The sequence below is a fragment of the Poromitra crassiceps genome (assembly GCF_964638095.1).
Source record: "Poromitra crassiceps genome assembly, chromosome: 8".
NCBI lineage: Eukaryota > Metazoa > Chordata > Actinopteri > Beryciformes > Melamphaidae > Poromitra > Poromitra crassiceps.
The window spans coordinates 54,220,653-54,235,488 of record NC_139629.1 but is presented as its reverse complement, the minus strand read 5'-3'; the positions used below and the strand labels follow the sequence as shown (position 1 = coordinate 54,235,488).

Below are 14,836 nucleotides of genomic sequence, written 5' to 3'. Positions count from 1 at the left end.
GCTTTACTAGAAGATGTGGATCCAATATCCTTTAAGACTGACCACAATTTCTGAGGCTGTTTTAGGTTTTCATTAACAGCAGTTTCATAGTATTGTGATTTTGTTTTATTAATTTTATATTTAGCTTGGTTCCTTAGTCGAACATATTCATCAAAGTCATGCTGCTGGTTTGTCTTTTTAAACTTGGCTAGTGTGCTATCTCTATTCCTAATTATCTCCAATATCTCATGGGTAATCCATTTAGCTGTACTTTGCTTGACTCTTATGTGCTTGACTGGGGCCAATGAATCCAGAACAGACAAAAACTTTCCTTTAAAAAGACTCCATGCCTCATCTACATCAGTACTGTTTAGTATGTCGGCCCAGTTTATAGTACTCAGGGATTCCACAAAACGTTCCTTTGAATACTGTTTTGTTGTCCTTGTTTTTACGAAATCACTTTGCGTGTGGGGAACTTTGGTGCGTTTGCGAGTACAGTATGTAACCATGTGATCACTAACACCATATGCTAGAACTCCTGACTGACTAATTTTTTCAGAATCGGACACCAAGATCAAATCCAGTATTGTTTTACTGTTGCCACATATACGTGTTGGTTCTTTAATTAGTTGTTTCAGACCATGCATTTTTCCGAGTCTATTCAGTTTATCTACTAGGCTACTCTGTTTAGGTTTTTTCTGCACATCAGTGTTAAAATCCCCAACAAGAATACCCTCGTTTTTAGCCAGATTAATCTCACTGCAAAGTGTTTAAAAAAAATCATAGAAGTGTTGCTGTTTCGGGGGTCTATAGCATACTCCCACTAGTATGGGTCGGGTTTTGGGTAAGATTATGTCTACACAGACCATCTCTAATTCCACCTTCTCTAGCTCTGTCCGGTGATTGAAGTGTAGATCATCCCGGACATACAAACAGACACCTCCCCCATTGCGGTTTCTGTCTCGTCTGATGATAGTGTAGCTCGGAATATTAACTTCCTTATCCTCTACTGTGTCATCCAACCACGTTTCTGTCACCCCCAGGGCCGCTGGTCTTGTCTTAACACATTAAGTGCCAGAGACGACCTAACTCGTCTTACATAATCCAGCGCTTAAGTGCCAAGGACGAGCTAACTCGTCTTACATAAACATTTTTTTTTTTTTGACGGTGGTACATCAATCAACAACTTTTACATCTTCGAGATCACTATTGGAGCAAGATAATGTGTATAATCTATTTTACCGACCCACTAAGTGTTGACAGTGCTCCCCCAGACGACCGAAATCAAAGAAAAAACTGCCGCGGGACCAAGCCGTTCAAGGAAATGCCGTGGCGATTTCACAGTAATCCATTCAAGACTTGTCTTGCCTGAGAGCGGCCGCGCACCGGCAGCAGCACACAGAGAGCGGAGAGCGATTTGCAAAATAGATCATAGGTGAAACACACTTTGAAACACCTCAGAAAGGCCAGAATCAACATCTGCCCATCGCCCACGCATTCCCCGGCCCATCTTGACTCGCACAAGGAGCGTCTGCACGCAGGCAAGCAGGCAGGCAGGCACACAGGCAGGCAGCAGCAAAAGCGCTTCTGACACGCCCGCTGTACAGCCAGGAGGACACAAGACACACGGAGGGAGGAGTTTGAATGAGAGGGGTGTTTCCTGTTGTTATGGAGGAAATTACTGTTCAAAACTATTGTTTAGAATGTCTGACGGTCTTACTGATGCCAAAAATGAATGGTTAAAGTGACTGTTTCACAAAAAGCCATTTATCTCTGAATAAATTTCCAGACGCTGAAACCATGCTGTACTCAACGGCTAATATCTACATAACTACTAACTCTGCAAACTAACTCTTTTAGACAGAGAAAGCACACATTCTATTAGTTATTTTTAGATGATTGGTGTTCATGAATTCTTAACAGAAAAGAATCCTCGTCTGTTTCTAAAATGAGCCAGAATCGTCAAAAACACCCCTGGCACAACTTACCTACAGGAATGAAAACATGGCTGGCATTCAATGTGTTAAATAAAAGCAGCTTTACGTCCTCTATTTTTGGTAATAGGCTACGTGCATTCAGGTGCATAATATGCAGGCCTCTTTTGGTAAAACAATCTAAATTGACTTGATCCAGTCCATGCACTATTTCATCTTGCTCTGTAGTGAGTACATCCTTATCAAAGCTTTCATCAATTAATCCTACATTTGGCACAGCCTGGAGACAACAGACATTGCATACAAGAGGAATATCATTTTGTAATTTAACAGCCTTGTTATATGTATAACCTGATATGTTCCCGCATTTTATGTGTACAAAATTATCACATATGTCACAAGCAACAGCCTTTGCATTTGATCGTACAGTTTTCGCACAGTTTGGGCATAGTTTAGAGCTCAAGCTTGGGCTATCAGACTCAGTAACTTCCAATTCGGTTCCTTCTCCAAACCTCTTAATTTCTCCGGTAACGTTACGTAGTTGGCTGTCTCTCCTCTCTCGATTTCCACCAGTTACTTTGGTTGTAGTCTCTCCAGCTCGCCGCCTGCCGTCTTTCCGTCGTCCGCGGGTCCCTGCAGGTGTCCAGACATCCAGGCCTCCTCCACCACTTGCCGCTTCTCCCCCGCCTCCGAGTAGATGGTCTTCTCCAGCACTCCCCTCGGTCTTGGGTCTATCCGTGGCTCCCGGACCGGTGTAGAGAGGAGGATTAGTATGACGAAATTCAACCACGGGGACACTGCTGATATTTGTACATACCTGCAAGACAGGTATGTTGCTCCTGTCCGCACAGCTGCCTCGTCTCCCCCGACCTCCACCAGCCACTCTCGTCACAGTCTCTCCAGCTCGTGGCCTGCTGTCTTTTCGACGTCTGCGGGTCCCCGCAGACGTCGTGGTATCCAGCAGACATCCTCCGCCACTCGTTGTTTCTTCCCCACCTCCGAGTAGGCCGAGTCTGTCTGTGGCTCCCGGACAGTCGGCGTAGAGAGGAAGATTAGGAAGGCGAAATTCAATCACTGGAACACTGCTGCTGATAGGCTGCACAACCGATGCTTTGTTCCCGTCCATGCTGCTGGTTCTTTCGCTGTTCAAAACGCAGGTCTTCAAGCCCGGTGTCAGACCAGGACCAGGGCATTGGTGTATGTCTCCACACATCAGCAAACATGTCAAAATTATTAAATGTTCTCCGTCGATTTTACGCTTGTTTCCAGACTTACGCGATTTGTTTGTCGGATTGTGCCAGTCTGGATACAAAAACGTAATGAGCAGGGCGGTCTTGCCATAGCCGAAATGTTTGGTTCCATTTTGCGAATTGTCCACTAAATAAAAACTTCCTCCCCCTTTATCAAATAAACGGTGGTCATCTAAAATGTTATCTTTTAAAATAACCGGCCCAATGTCAATAAAATTCACTAAAAACGTGTAAATTAAAAGTGCTGTCAGCACTCCTGACTTTCCTGCTGCTGCCATCTGATGGTGGTAGCTGGGCTGCTGTAGCCTGGTGGTAGCTGGGCTGCTGTAGCCTGGAGCCGGCTTGGTGTTAGCTGGGCTGCTGTAGCCTGGGGCTGGCCTGGAGGTAGCTGGGCTGCTGTAGCCTGGAGCCGGCCTGGTGGTAGCTGGGCTGCTGGAGCCTGGGGCTGGCCAGGTGTTAGCTGGGCTGCTGCAGCCTGGGGCTAGCCTGGAGGTAGCTGGGCTGCTGTAGCCTGGAGCCGGCCTGGTGGTAGCTGGGCTGCTGGAGCCTGGGGCCGGCCAGGTGTTAGCTGGGCTGCTGTGGCCTAGGGCCGGCCTGGTGGTAGCTGGGCTGCTGAAGCCTGGCCTGGCAATAGTTGGAATTACTGGTGCGTAGATCCGGTTTTAGTCACAGATATTACTTCAGTGTGGTAAAAAGAGACTTTAAAACCACCCGTGAAGCTTTTCATGTGAGAAATATTTGAGGATTAAGATGATATTCTGCAGATTGTTCTCAATAGGTTTCACAGTGCAGCACCACTGTCAGCCATCTTGGGAGTTGATGTGATTAAAGTAATGATTTCATAACCAAATGGTTCAAATTTCACCAGCTCACAATTTAAACTGCATAATTTTGGTGAGGACCAGTTGGTGCTTTATTCTGTTAATAAGGTGATACTCAACTTGACTTTAGACACAAAAATGGTAACTAATGGTACGATAATCATGAAGTAGCGATGCATGCCATGAACAACTCTAGTGGTTATTTATTTGTCAGTTAGGACGTGATGACCCTCTACTTGCTGGTGGTTGGGGTCGTTATGGTGATGAGTGCACCTGGGTGTACTCCTTGTCTTTAAAGGCTTTCAGACATTCAGCAGCGTCTCTCTCCCTCCTCACCCCCATATGTTACAACCCGGCTCAAGGAAGTAACAAAAAAATCACGTTTAAATAAAAGTTCAAACAATCATTTATGAACTAAAACTAAGGGAAAATAACTATACAACAAAAAACGACAAACAAAAGAACAGATCAAAAGGTGCATCGGTGAGGAGGGAGAGAGACTGAATGGTATGAAGTTCTTCTGGGCCTAGGTGCACCCAATCAGCCTAACAACTCACAGGGTCATCACAAGGGTGATGCTTACTTGAGGGGGACACAAAGATGGTAACTGATGGTAAGAGAATCACAAAATAAGGATACATTCTTAGTAGCAACTCAGTATGATGCACTACTTCAGGCTACTCAGTATGATGCACTACTTCAGGCTACTCAGTATGATGCACTACTTCAGGCTACTCAGTATGATGCACTACTTCAGGCTACTCAGTATGATGCACTACTTCAGGCTACTCAGTATGATGCACTACTTCAGGCTACTCAGTATGATGCACTACTTCAGGCTACTCAGTATGATGCACTACTTCAGGCTACTCAGTATGATGCACTACTTCAGGCTACTCAGTATGATGCACTACTTCAGGCTACTCAGTATGATGCACTACTTCGGGCTACTCAGTATGATGCACTACTTCAGGCTACTTGAGACAAAAATAGTAACTAATATGGGCTCAACAAGGAAGTAATGATTACATGCTACTTAGTATCTTATTCAGAGCTAATCATGAATGATACATTGAGTAAGTGGCCATTATAGCATTCAGATATCCAGGAAGTAATCGTTAGATACTGGTATCAATACTGCTATGTAATAGTCTGTTCATAATGTCAGTACGTATAATGTCATTATGTAGCCAACTATCATAGGTCTACTTGATTTCAGTCATTCAGGAAATCCCTGTTAACTATTCATTACAGTTCATTCCTGATTTGTTCCTTACTCCTTCTTTGGTAACTAAGCACATTTTTGTGGAACCTTATTGTAAAGTGTTAGCACACTTTGTTATGACTTTTGATTGTCGTGGAGATTATAATTATCCTTTGTGTGTTTACATAAATACAACACAGGAAAGGAAAGATGGGCTTGTGATCCTTTAAGAAAAGCTCCCCCACACCCACATATCCAACATCTATGAACAACGTTCTCCTGTGTCCTGTGCATCTCCTGAATTAACCTTATGTGTTATCAATGGCCTACTTCACCCTGTCTCCTCTCCATCTCTGCAGAGCTCCAGCCAGCTGCTTGCTTAGCTGGCTGGCTGGATGACTGGCTGAGGTAGGACAGCAGCAGATGATGATGATGTGTGTATTATCTGTATGATCCATCCACACTCATTAGATCACAGGATCTCTCCCCAGGTGATAGGCTGTCTGTATGATAGATCACAGGATCTCTCCCCAGGTGATAGGCTGTCTGTATGAGAAGGACATGGAGGATCAAATGGTCTGTTCCTGCTCCGTGCCAACACATGTTATCCAGGCACGAGTCTGAAAGGTGGATTAGCTGATCAGGTGTGTGTGTGTGGGGGGGTCATCCTCTCTGCTCACAGCTGATATAATACAAACACATAGAGGCTACATTCAATGTGTTAGCTTCACTCTCATCTTTCAGCTAATAAAGGTTTTGAAACCCAGGGGGAATCTCTGGTAATTTATCTTAATTTATCCCAAATCAGGGGTGTTGGGGGGCAGGGGGGAGTCTTTTCAACACTTTTTTATGCAGGTTTTTGATATTTTACATTCCACCAGTGGCCTGCACAGCTGGACCTTTCTCCACTCTTGCTCTCAATGCCCCACCTTGTGGCCAAATTCTGACGCTGCATATCTTATTTGACTCAGAGACAGAGAAGACTGGCTTGCAATCACTGGTGGGCAGATGAGTGCCATAATACATCATCACATGAACAGCTCCAGAAACCAATTCAGACTGTTCCTTCCACTCACTGTATTGATATGAGCTCCATGTATGCTGGGGCAGCAGGAGGAGGGCAGTGGATCCCAACAGACTCAACAAACTGATCCACAAGGCCAGGGACGTTGTGGGGCTGGAGCTGGGCTCTCTGATCATTGTTGACGTTGTCCATCATGGACAACGTCTCCCACCCACTCCATGATGAGCTGGTCGAACACAGCTAGGAGCACTTTCAGGGCAAGACCGATTCCACAGATGCACACAGAGCACCACAGGAAGGCCTGTGGCCATCAAACTCTTTAACTCCTCCCTCAGAGCGTCAGACTCTCTTCAGTCAGCCAATAATATAGCCTGGGACTCTCTCCACCCGTCCACAAATCAAAAACCGACTTTTGATCATCTGATTGTGAAATACAACTCAATGTGCAATAAGTGCTAAATACTACAATTTGGGCAATAATCAATTTATCCAGACTGTTATTGTTCATGTCACTGCTCATTTTACTGATCGACCTAATCCACCTTACTCTTTATTATTATAATAATAATAATAATTATTATTATTAATTACTATCACTCACACTGCTGTATTTAAGAAAATATTATGCACCTGTATAAGAAGATATTACATATAGGCCTACCTCATATTTGACCTTTTGCTAAATGGTAGGCTAATTGATAAGGATTGTAGGAGAAGGCACATAGCCTATTTGTGACACTTTATATACAGTACAGTAGCTACATAACTTATATTTTATTGTTTTATGGTAGGCTATACGTGTAGGCCTCTATATGCCTCTGATAATGTTTCAATGTTTATATTTCCCTACCAAGTTTGAGTAGCCTGGTAGCCTAGTGTAGCATGCCTCAATTTCCCCTCTGGGATCAATAAAGTAAAAAAAAAATGTGGGGAGAAAAATGAACATGAATCTCAGAGGAGAGGAGATGCGTTGCCCCAGAGTTAGCTGTTTCCATCAGTGTTCAAGATGCAAAATTCTAACCCATTTTGCCTATTAAATAGAAATAGGCTATAAGACAGTCTATTATTATAATGGGTGCATGCCCTTTTAAAAGGACATATCTACACGTAGTAACTTAACTTCCACCTAAATAAACCTAGTTTATACCTTCTATGAAATAAATAAATAGCATTAAAAGAGAGGTACCGCACATTTGAATTTTAATTTTCTTTATTTTTAATACAGGGACAGTGTACAAGAACATTAACCCTATAAAATAGGGAGAGATGCATCGTACCAGGTTATAGCAGAAATGCTATTTTCCACCCGTAGTGATGCCAGATAGTCGCAGTGTTGTGCGTCTTTTCACAGATAAACTTGTAAACAGCTTGTTTGATTGGCCGCTGGCGCACACGTGAAAGGAATTCCATGTTAACGATGCGGGAGCTGAGTAGGACCAAAGATTGGGGGCGGAGTGACCATGGGAGTGACGGACGGACCTATGGACGGACTGGACCCGGACCGGATTCAGCGTCGGACAAGATGGCGGCCAGCTAATAATACCAATTCCCGATTCATCACGCTATTGTTTACAACTGTAATTGACCAACAGAAGACGCTGTATGTATGAATGATATTACCACGAATATATCAACAGGAGACGAGGCTCCGTTTAGCACTGAGAGAGGAAGAAGAAGCTCGTCTCTCTTGGACTCAGATGAACGGGTTGGTTAGCTGTGAAGCTAATGGAGCTAACGTTTATTTGAGCTTTGAAGAACGTTTGCCAGTAAAACGTTCAGGAGGAAAAGTTCCCGTGTCACTGTATGCCTGTATGGAAATGTATGATAATGTCCAAAACCGGACAGGTTTGGTGAATTATCTTAGCGACTAACTGTGGCTGTTGAAGAGATATTTGAGCTGTTTGAAAGAAGATAGCAGTACAAGGAGGAAGCTTCTCTGCCTGAGTCCAGATCTTCAGATCTTTCCACTCCACTGAGTTGACTGCTTCTGAAGAAGAAATGGAGTGTAACAAGTTAACAATTCAGTCTGATATCAGGCTAGAATCTTCCAAAAAGAACAAGCAACAACGAAAGCTGTTTGACACGGTTTTAAATCCTGTATTGCGGTTACATAGAATAGACGTACGTCCAGACTTCCAGCAGCGTTTGGAAGAAGTTCCTCCTGAACTGCAGGAGTGGAGCCCCAGTCTGGACCAGGAGGGCCCAGAGCCCCCACACATTAAAGAGGAACAGGAGGAACTCTGTACGAGTCGGGAGGGAGAGCAGCTTCAGGAGGACCCAGAGCCCCCACACATTAAAGAGGAACAGGAGGAACTCTGTACGAGTCGGGAGGGAGAGCAGCTTCAGGAGGACCCAGAGCACGCACACATTAAAGAAGAACTCTGGACCAGTCGGGAGGGAGAGCAGCTTCAGGAGGACCCAGAGCCCCCACACATTAAAGAGGAACAGGAGGAACTCTGGACCAGTCGGGGGGAAGAGCAGTTTCAGGAGGACCCAGAACCCCCACACATTAAAGAGGAACAGGAGGAACTCTGGAGCAGTCAGGAGGGAGAGCTGCTTCTGGAGGACCCCGTTTTAAATCCTGTAGTGCCGTTACATAGAATAGCCGTACCTCCAGATTTCCAGCAGCGGTTGGAAGAAGTTCCCCCTGAACTGCAGGAGTGGAGCCCCAGTCTGGACCAGGAGGGCCCAGAACCCCCACACATTAAAGAGCAACAGGAGGAACTCTGGAGCAGTCAGGAGGGAGAGCAGCTTCAAGAGGACCCAGAGACCGCACACACTAGAGGAACAGAGAAGAGCAGAACATATGGAGCTAAGTAAGTGGTTGTGTTCTCACACACACACACACACACACACACACAGGTGAAAGTGGACCACCACAACAACACTTACTGTAATGCAGCCTTTAGAACCAGGAAAAGACAACATTTGTGCCGTATCGCCATATTACCATATCCAAAATCTAAGACCATATATCAGGCATGTCCAAAGTCCAGCCACATGCGGGCCATGGCCCATCTCTCAAAATATACTACAGTACTGTTTCAGGAAGCAAGTTCAGTTTGACAGCACTATTATACAGTTTGTAGACAAGCACCAAGTAGGAACAATGCAGGCAAAACTAATGTTTTCAGACCGTAAACTAAATCCTTAGAGAACAGTTGTAGGTGCGTTCGGAAATAGCACTCCCAGAGCGCACACTGGACCGTTTGTAAATAGGGAGCACCATTATAATGTACTGTACCTTCACGCTCTCATTTCAGTGTAGAGCGTCAAGAGTGGATTTACGAATGCACCCTGTATTGTATTTTTTTTATATAACCCATATGAAGCGAAAAGTAGCTGGCCCCCAGATATTTTCACATGATCAAATCTGGCCCCCATTCAAAAAGGTTTGGACAGCCTTGCCATATATAGTCTCATATCACAATATTGATATAAAATTGATATACTGCCCCCCCCCCCCCCCCCCCCGTTAACACGTTCACTGCCATTGACGAGATATCTCGGCTTACAGAATCCAACGGTTCACTGCCAATGACGAGTTATCTCGGCTTAATTTTTTTTTTTTTTTTTTGACGGTGGGACGTGGATCAACGCTCCCCACGTCTCCTATAAAAATATTGAAGCCAGCGAACGTGTACAACCCATTCCACGGACCCACTAAGTGGCGACAGTGCTCTCCCAGACTAGAGGAAGGCAAGCAAAAAGCATGTGTGAGGAAGCCATTCTCATGAAAATGGATGGGGGAAAACGCTTTCGTTTTCGCGCTGATTGCTGGCGGTGCGGGATTGCAAATTTGCATAATAGATTACGGGTGGAACACACTTTGAAACACGCAGCATAAATAAGACCAGAATCGCAAAAGCTTCATCAAAGCTCTCAACACAAACCACAAGAAACGAGCGAGCCGATCCAGACCTGCACAGCGGCCGCCAGGCAGACAGGCAGACAGGCACAGCAGCAGCAAAGCAGTGAGCTGGTGACGCGAGGTTACAGACACGCTCGCTGCAGCCAAGAACACACACGGAGGGAGGAGTTTGAAGGAAAGGGGTGTTTCCTGCTGTTATGGAGGAAATTACTGTTCAAAACTATTGTTTAGATGTCTGACGTCTTACTGATGCCAAAAATGAATGGTTAAAGTGACTGTTCTATCGAATTTCACAAAAAGCCGTTTATCTCAAAATAATTTTTCAGACGCTGAAACCATGCTGTATTCAACTGCTAATGCTTACATAACTACTAACTCTACAAACTAACTCTTTTAGACAGAGAAAGCACACATTCTATTAGTTCTTTTGAGATATTGTGTGTTCACAAAATCTTAGCAGAAAAGAATCCTCGGGTCTTGAAAGATGAGCCAGAATCCTCAAAAAAACCCTCTGGCAGAACCTACCTACAGTAAAAAAAAAACGGCTGGCAGTGAATGTGTTAATATTGAGTGCCAGAATCAACCTCCCAATGATGGAATTTGCAGAAAAACATTAGATTTCATTGATTATCAATCACTGCTTTCAACGTCTTTCTGGTTTAAATGTTTTATTTTTACAACCAGATCACCCTATTAAATAAACAGTGTCATGACTCAATAACGTTACTTGGCAGAGGGTTGCTGAGCACATTTCCTTGTGAAAAATGTTTGCTTGTCACAAAATAACTAGTTTGGCGACTTATTTGATGGAATGTGATTATGTTATCGATCACATCCGCTAACCTGTTGCTCTTTGAAGTCGGGATGTTTCTCTGCGTTTAGTCAGCTGAGCTCCCTTCACCTCTGCACTTTTAAACATCATTTACAGACAGGCTATGTAGTGTCCGTCCCCTTAGTGTCAGCAACGTAACGTAAGCAAAAATAATTCCATATTTCGCTCTCTGTGCATTGTTGTGTTGTTGTGTTGAAGTTCTGAATGAGTGAAAGAGAGGAGGGGGGGACGCCCGTGGCTGGGAGTTAAATCAGAGCACCACTTGGAGCACTCGGCGCACCCCCCCCCCCCCCCCCCCCCCCCACGGACACACTGTCACATGATGCATATAAGGTTACATTATTTCTCTTAAAAGCATGCACATTATTTTTAATTCAGCGTAAATGAACGTCATGAAAACATATCTATTCACATCGAAAAAATAACACATTTAAGTTGATACCAATCTACCAAATTCCAGCGATACAACCAACACCTCATTTCCTGTTTTTCTAACCATCCACACCACTGGGCCAATTCCTGAAATTTGGCCCAATGACAAATAACCCTCTTCAGGGGCAATAGGCTTGAACCCCTGGTATTGCCGCTTGCGGCTATATTTCTGATTAGTATTGTTGTTTTTGTGGGTGTTCCCTGTCTTACCTTCTGTCTCTGTTTGATGATGTCAGAGCTGTCTTACCTTCTGTCTCTGTTTGATGATGTCAGAGCTGTACTGTCTTACCTTCTGTCTCTGTTTGATGATGTCAGAGCTGAACGGCTGTCTTACCTTCTGTCTCTGTTTGATGATGTCAGAGCTGAACGGCGGGAGGAGAGACATCTGGCAGAGGAGGAGAGGAACGCTGTCAAGATGACTTCTTCAGAAGAGGTGAAAAAATATCACTGTTGTTGGTGCACTGATGTTGCAACACAAACAAACACACACACACACACACACACACACACACACAGTCTCTCTGTCCTGATTCTTTCTTTATATCTTTCTCCATGGTAACAGGGAGACACCAGCGTACCCAGACATCACCGCTGTGATCAGTGTGACAAAACATTCACAAGACTTCAGCACTTAAAGCGACATCAGAGTGTTCACTCAGGGGAGAAGCCTTACTCCTGTCAGGAGTGTGGAAGCTGTTTCAAATGGTCAGATCACCTAAGAAGACACCAACTCATTCACACTGGAGTTAAACCCTACAGCTGTGACCAATGTGGGAGCAGGTTCAGTCGGTTAACTTCCCTAAAAATACATAAACGCATCCACACTGGAGCTAAACCCTACAGCTGTGACCAATGCGGGAACAGGTTCAGTGAGTTATCTTCCCTAAAAAATCATAAACGCATCCACACTGGAGCTAAACCCTACAGCTGTGAGGAATGTGAGAGCAAGTTCAGTCGGTTAGGTACCCTAGAAACACACAAACGCATTCACACTGGAGCTAAACCCTACAGCTGTGACCAATGTGGGAGCAGGTTCAGTGAGTTAGGTAGCCTAACTAGACATAAACTCATCCATACTGGAGCTAAACCCTACAGCTGTGACCAATGTGGGAGCAGGTTCAGTGAGTTAGGTAGCCTAAAAACACATAAACGCATTCACACTGGAGTTAAACCCTACAGCTGTGACCAATGTGGGAGCAGGTTCAGTCGGTTAGGTAACCTAACATCACATAAACGCATTCACACTGGAGTTAAACCCTACAGCTGTGACCAATGTGGGAGCAAGTTCAGTCGGTTAGGTACCCTAGAAACACATAAACACATTCACACTGGAGTTAAACCCTACAGCTGTGTCCGCTGTAAGAAAGTGTTCAGACACTCAAGTACTCTGAAGAAACACCGCTGCATCTAACTTGCTGAAGAGCGCCTCCAGGACATGCAGTATATACTATACACCAAGGTTATAATGGTTTGAGATTTTTTTCATAATTTTTTAATTTTTATTAGTTTGGACTTGTTTTCCATTTCAGTTAAAGGAACACTCTGCCCATTTTCAACCAGCTTTGTATCATTAGAACATCAGTAGTATATCAGAAAACTGTAAACTGTTTTGAAGTCTGTCATTTAATTTGACAGTTATTGAGTGTTAAAGTGTGGACCAGTGACATCACTGGTCCACACTAACTCAAATGAATAACTCATTAACTCAAATCAACTCTAAATAACTGTCAAACTAGATCAGGGGTGCCCACACTTTTTCAGCTTGGGAGCTACTTTTAAAATGACCAAGTCAAAGTGATCTACCAAACATATTTATTTATATATATACAGTATACACTGAGTATACAGTGGAAAACAGTGGAACAGTGGAAAAACAGTGGAAACACAGTTTTTAGCTCTTTTTGCAACTGCTGCACCTGTTGCTTAACTCATTGAGTGCCAGCCACTTTTGGAGAACGGACGCTCCCAGTGCCAGAGTTTCAGAGCGTTTTCAGTGATTTCTCGAGGCCCACAGAATATTGTGTGATATTACTATGTAAACACCGAACACGCACAAAGAACGATGAGACCATTGTATCAGCAGCAAAAAAAAGTTTATTGATATCATTTTCCGTTCTTTAGTTATCAGCCGGAGAAGATAGGTCAAAAACAGCAAAAACAGGCGTTTCCATCTAGAAGCTGAGATATTGAGCCTTTTGTGAAATGAAGCATTTCAAGCAAATCACTGACTCTGAAACTAATGTTTTCTGACCTGAAACATCTGAACAGTAATTTTCTTCAATAAACAGCACCCACACCCCCCTCAACTCCAAACTCCTCCTCCGTGGGAGTGTCTCTGGTGTCTCTGCTCGCTGTGCTGGCTGCTGCGTGTGTCAGGCGAGTCTCTGCTGCCTGCTATGGCAGGCTCTGCTGCCTCACGGATCCACGTTCAGATGGCGGCTGCTCGTCGGGGGAGTCTGGATGGGGCTCGCGTTCGTCTGCGTTTCTGGGGTTTCGGTTGTGAGCTGGGATGAAGCTGCGTCCGATTATAGGCTTTCTGCTGCGCGTTTCAAAGTGCGCTGCACCCAGTCTATTTTCGGAGCGCTCAGCCTTGTGGCCCGGCTCCCAGCGCGACACTGAAAAGCCAAACCATTCTCATGAGAATGGTTTGGCTTTGGTTTTATTTTCTGGCGGCTAATCGTGTGGAGAAGCTATGCAGCAGAGACAGAGACATTTGTGGGAGCGGATTGACTGCTGTTCGCAGCTAACGTTGGCTCCAGGCAGCCAGAGCAATCTGTGCCGCTCTGGCTCATGCATCGGTTTCTCTTTCATCACAGGGCTTTTTCTGCTTTTTTTTCCTCAACTTTCTCTAATCTGGAGAGCACTGTCGCCACCTAATGGGTCTGTAAAATAGGTTATACACATTCAATAGCTCCCATATTTTTATAGGAGATGTAAGAGGCTTTGATCCACGTCCCACCGTCAAAAAACGCAATTGACGAACATACTCGTCCTTGGCACTCTACGTTAGTATTTGAATTGACGAACATACTCGTCCTTGGCACTCAATGAGTTAATGCACTTTTCATACTCTTTTTTTTTTTAAAGTTTTGTTGTGATGCTTTTAAATGTCCATTTTATTCTCTTCTTTTATTCTTTTATTTTCCTGTCAACCATTTTATGTGAAGCACTTTGAATTGCCTCTGTGTATGAAATGTGCTATACAAATAGACTTGACTTGACTAGACTAGAGTGGGACAAATTGTGATGCTTTTGGAAGCTATAGAGAGCCAAAGTGGAACGTCACTTCCTGCTTCAGCACTGTACCAGAAATTTTCGTCCGCCATTTATTTTCCCATAGACATTTTGTAAAATGCTTATAAAAATAGTTGTACTTGTTCAAACCAAACAGTTCAGATATATTTAGAAACAGGAGAGATTGCATAACATTTAACTCGTTTAACTAAAATGAAAAAAAAAATGTGTTTAATTTTTTATTTTATTTTTATT

At 44.0% G+C, this 14,836-nt stretch overlaps 1 protein-coding gene across 1 annotated transcript in view; it reads right to left on the bottom strand.

The window, feature by feature from the left end:
* Nucleotides 1–4,537: 4,537 nt before the first annotated feature.
* LOC310781611 (uncharacterized protein) overlaps nt 4,538–14,836 on the bottom strand; it is a gene marked incomplete at both ends in the record, with an annotated part of 28,969 nt that continues 18,670 nt past the window's right edge. The window contains one exon of the mRNA XM_083642215.1: nt 4,538–4,566. Coding sequence (XP_083498341.1) covers nt 4,538–4,566 — 29 coding nt within the window. The remainder of the gene's footprint in view (nt 4,567–14,836) is intronic.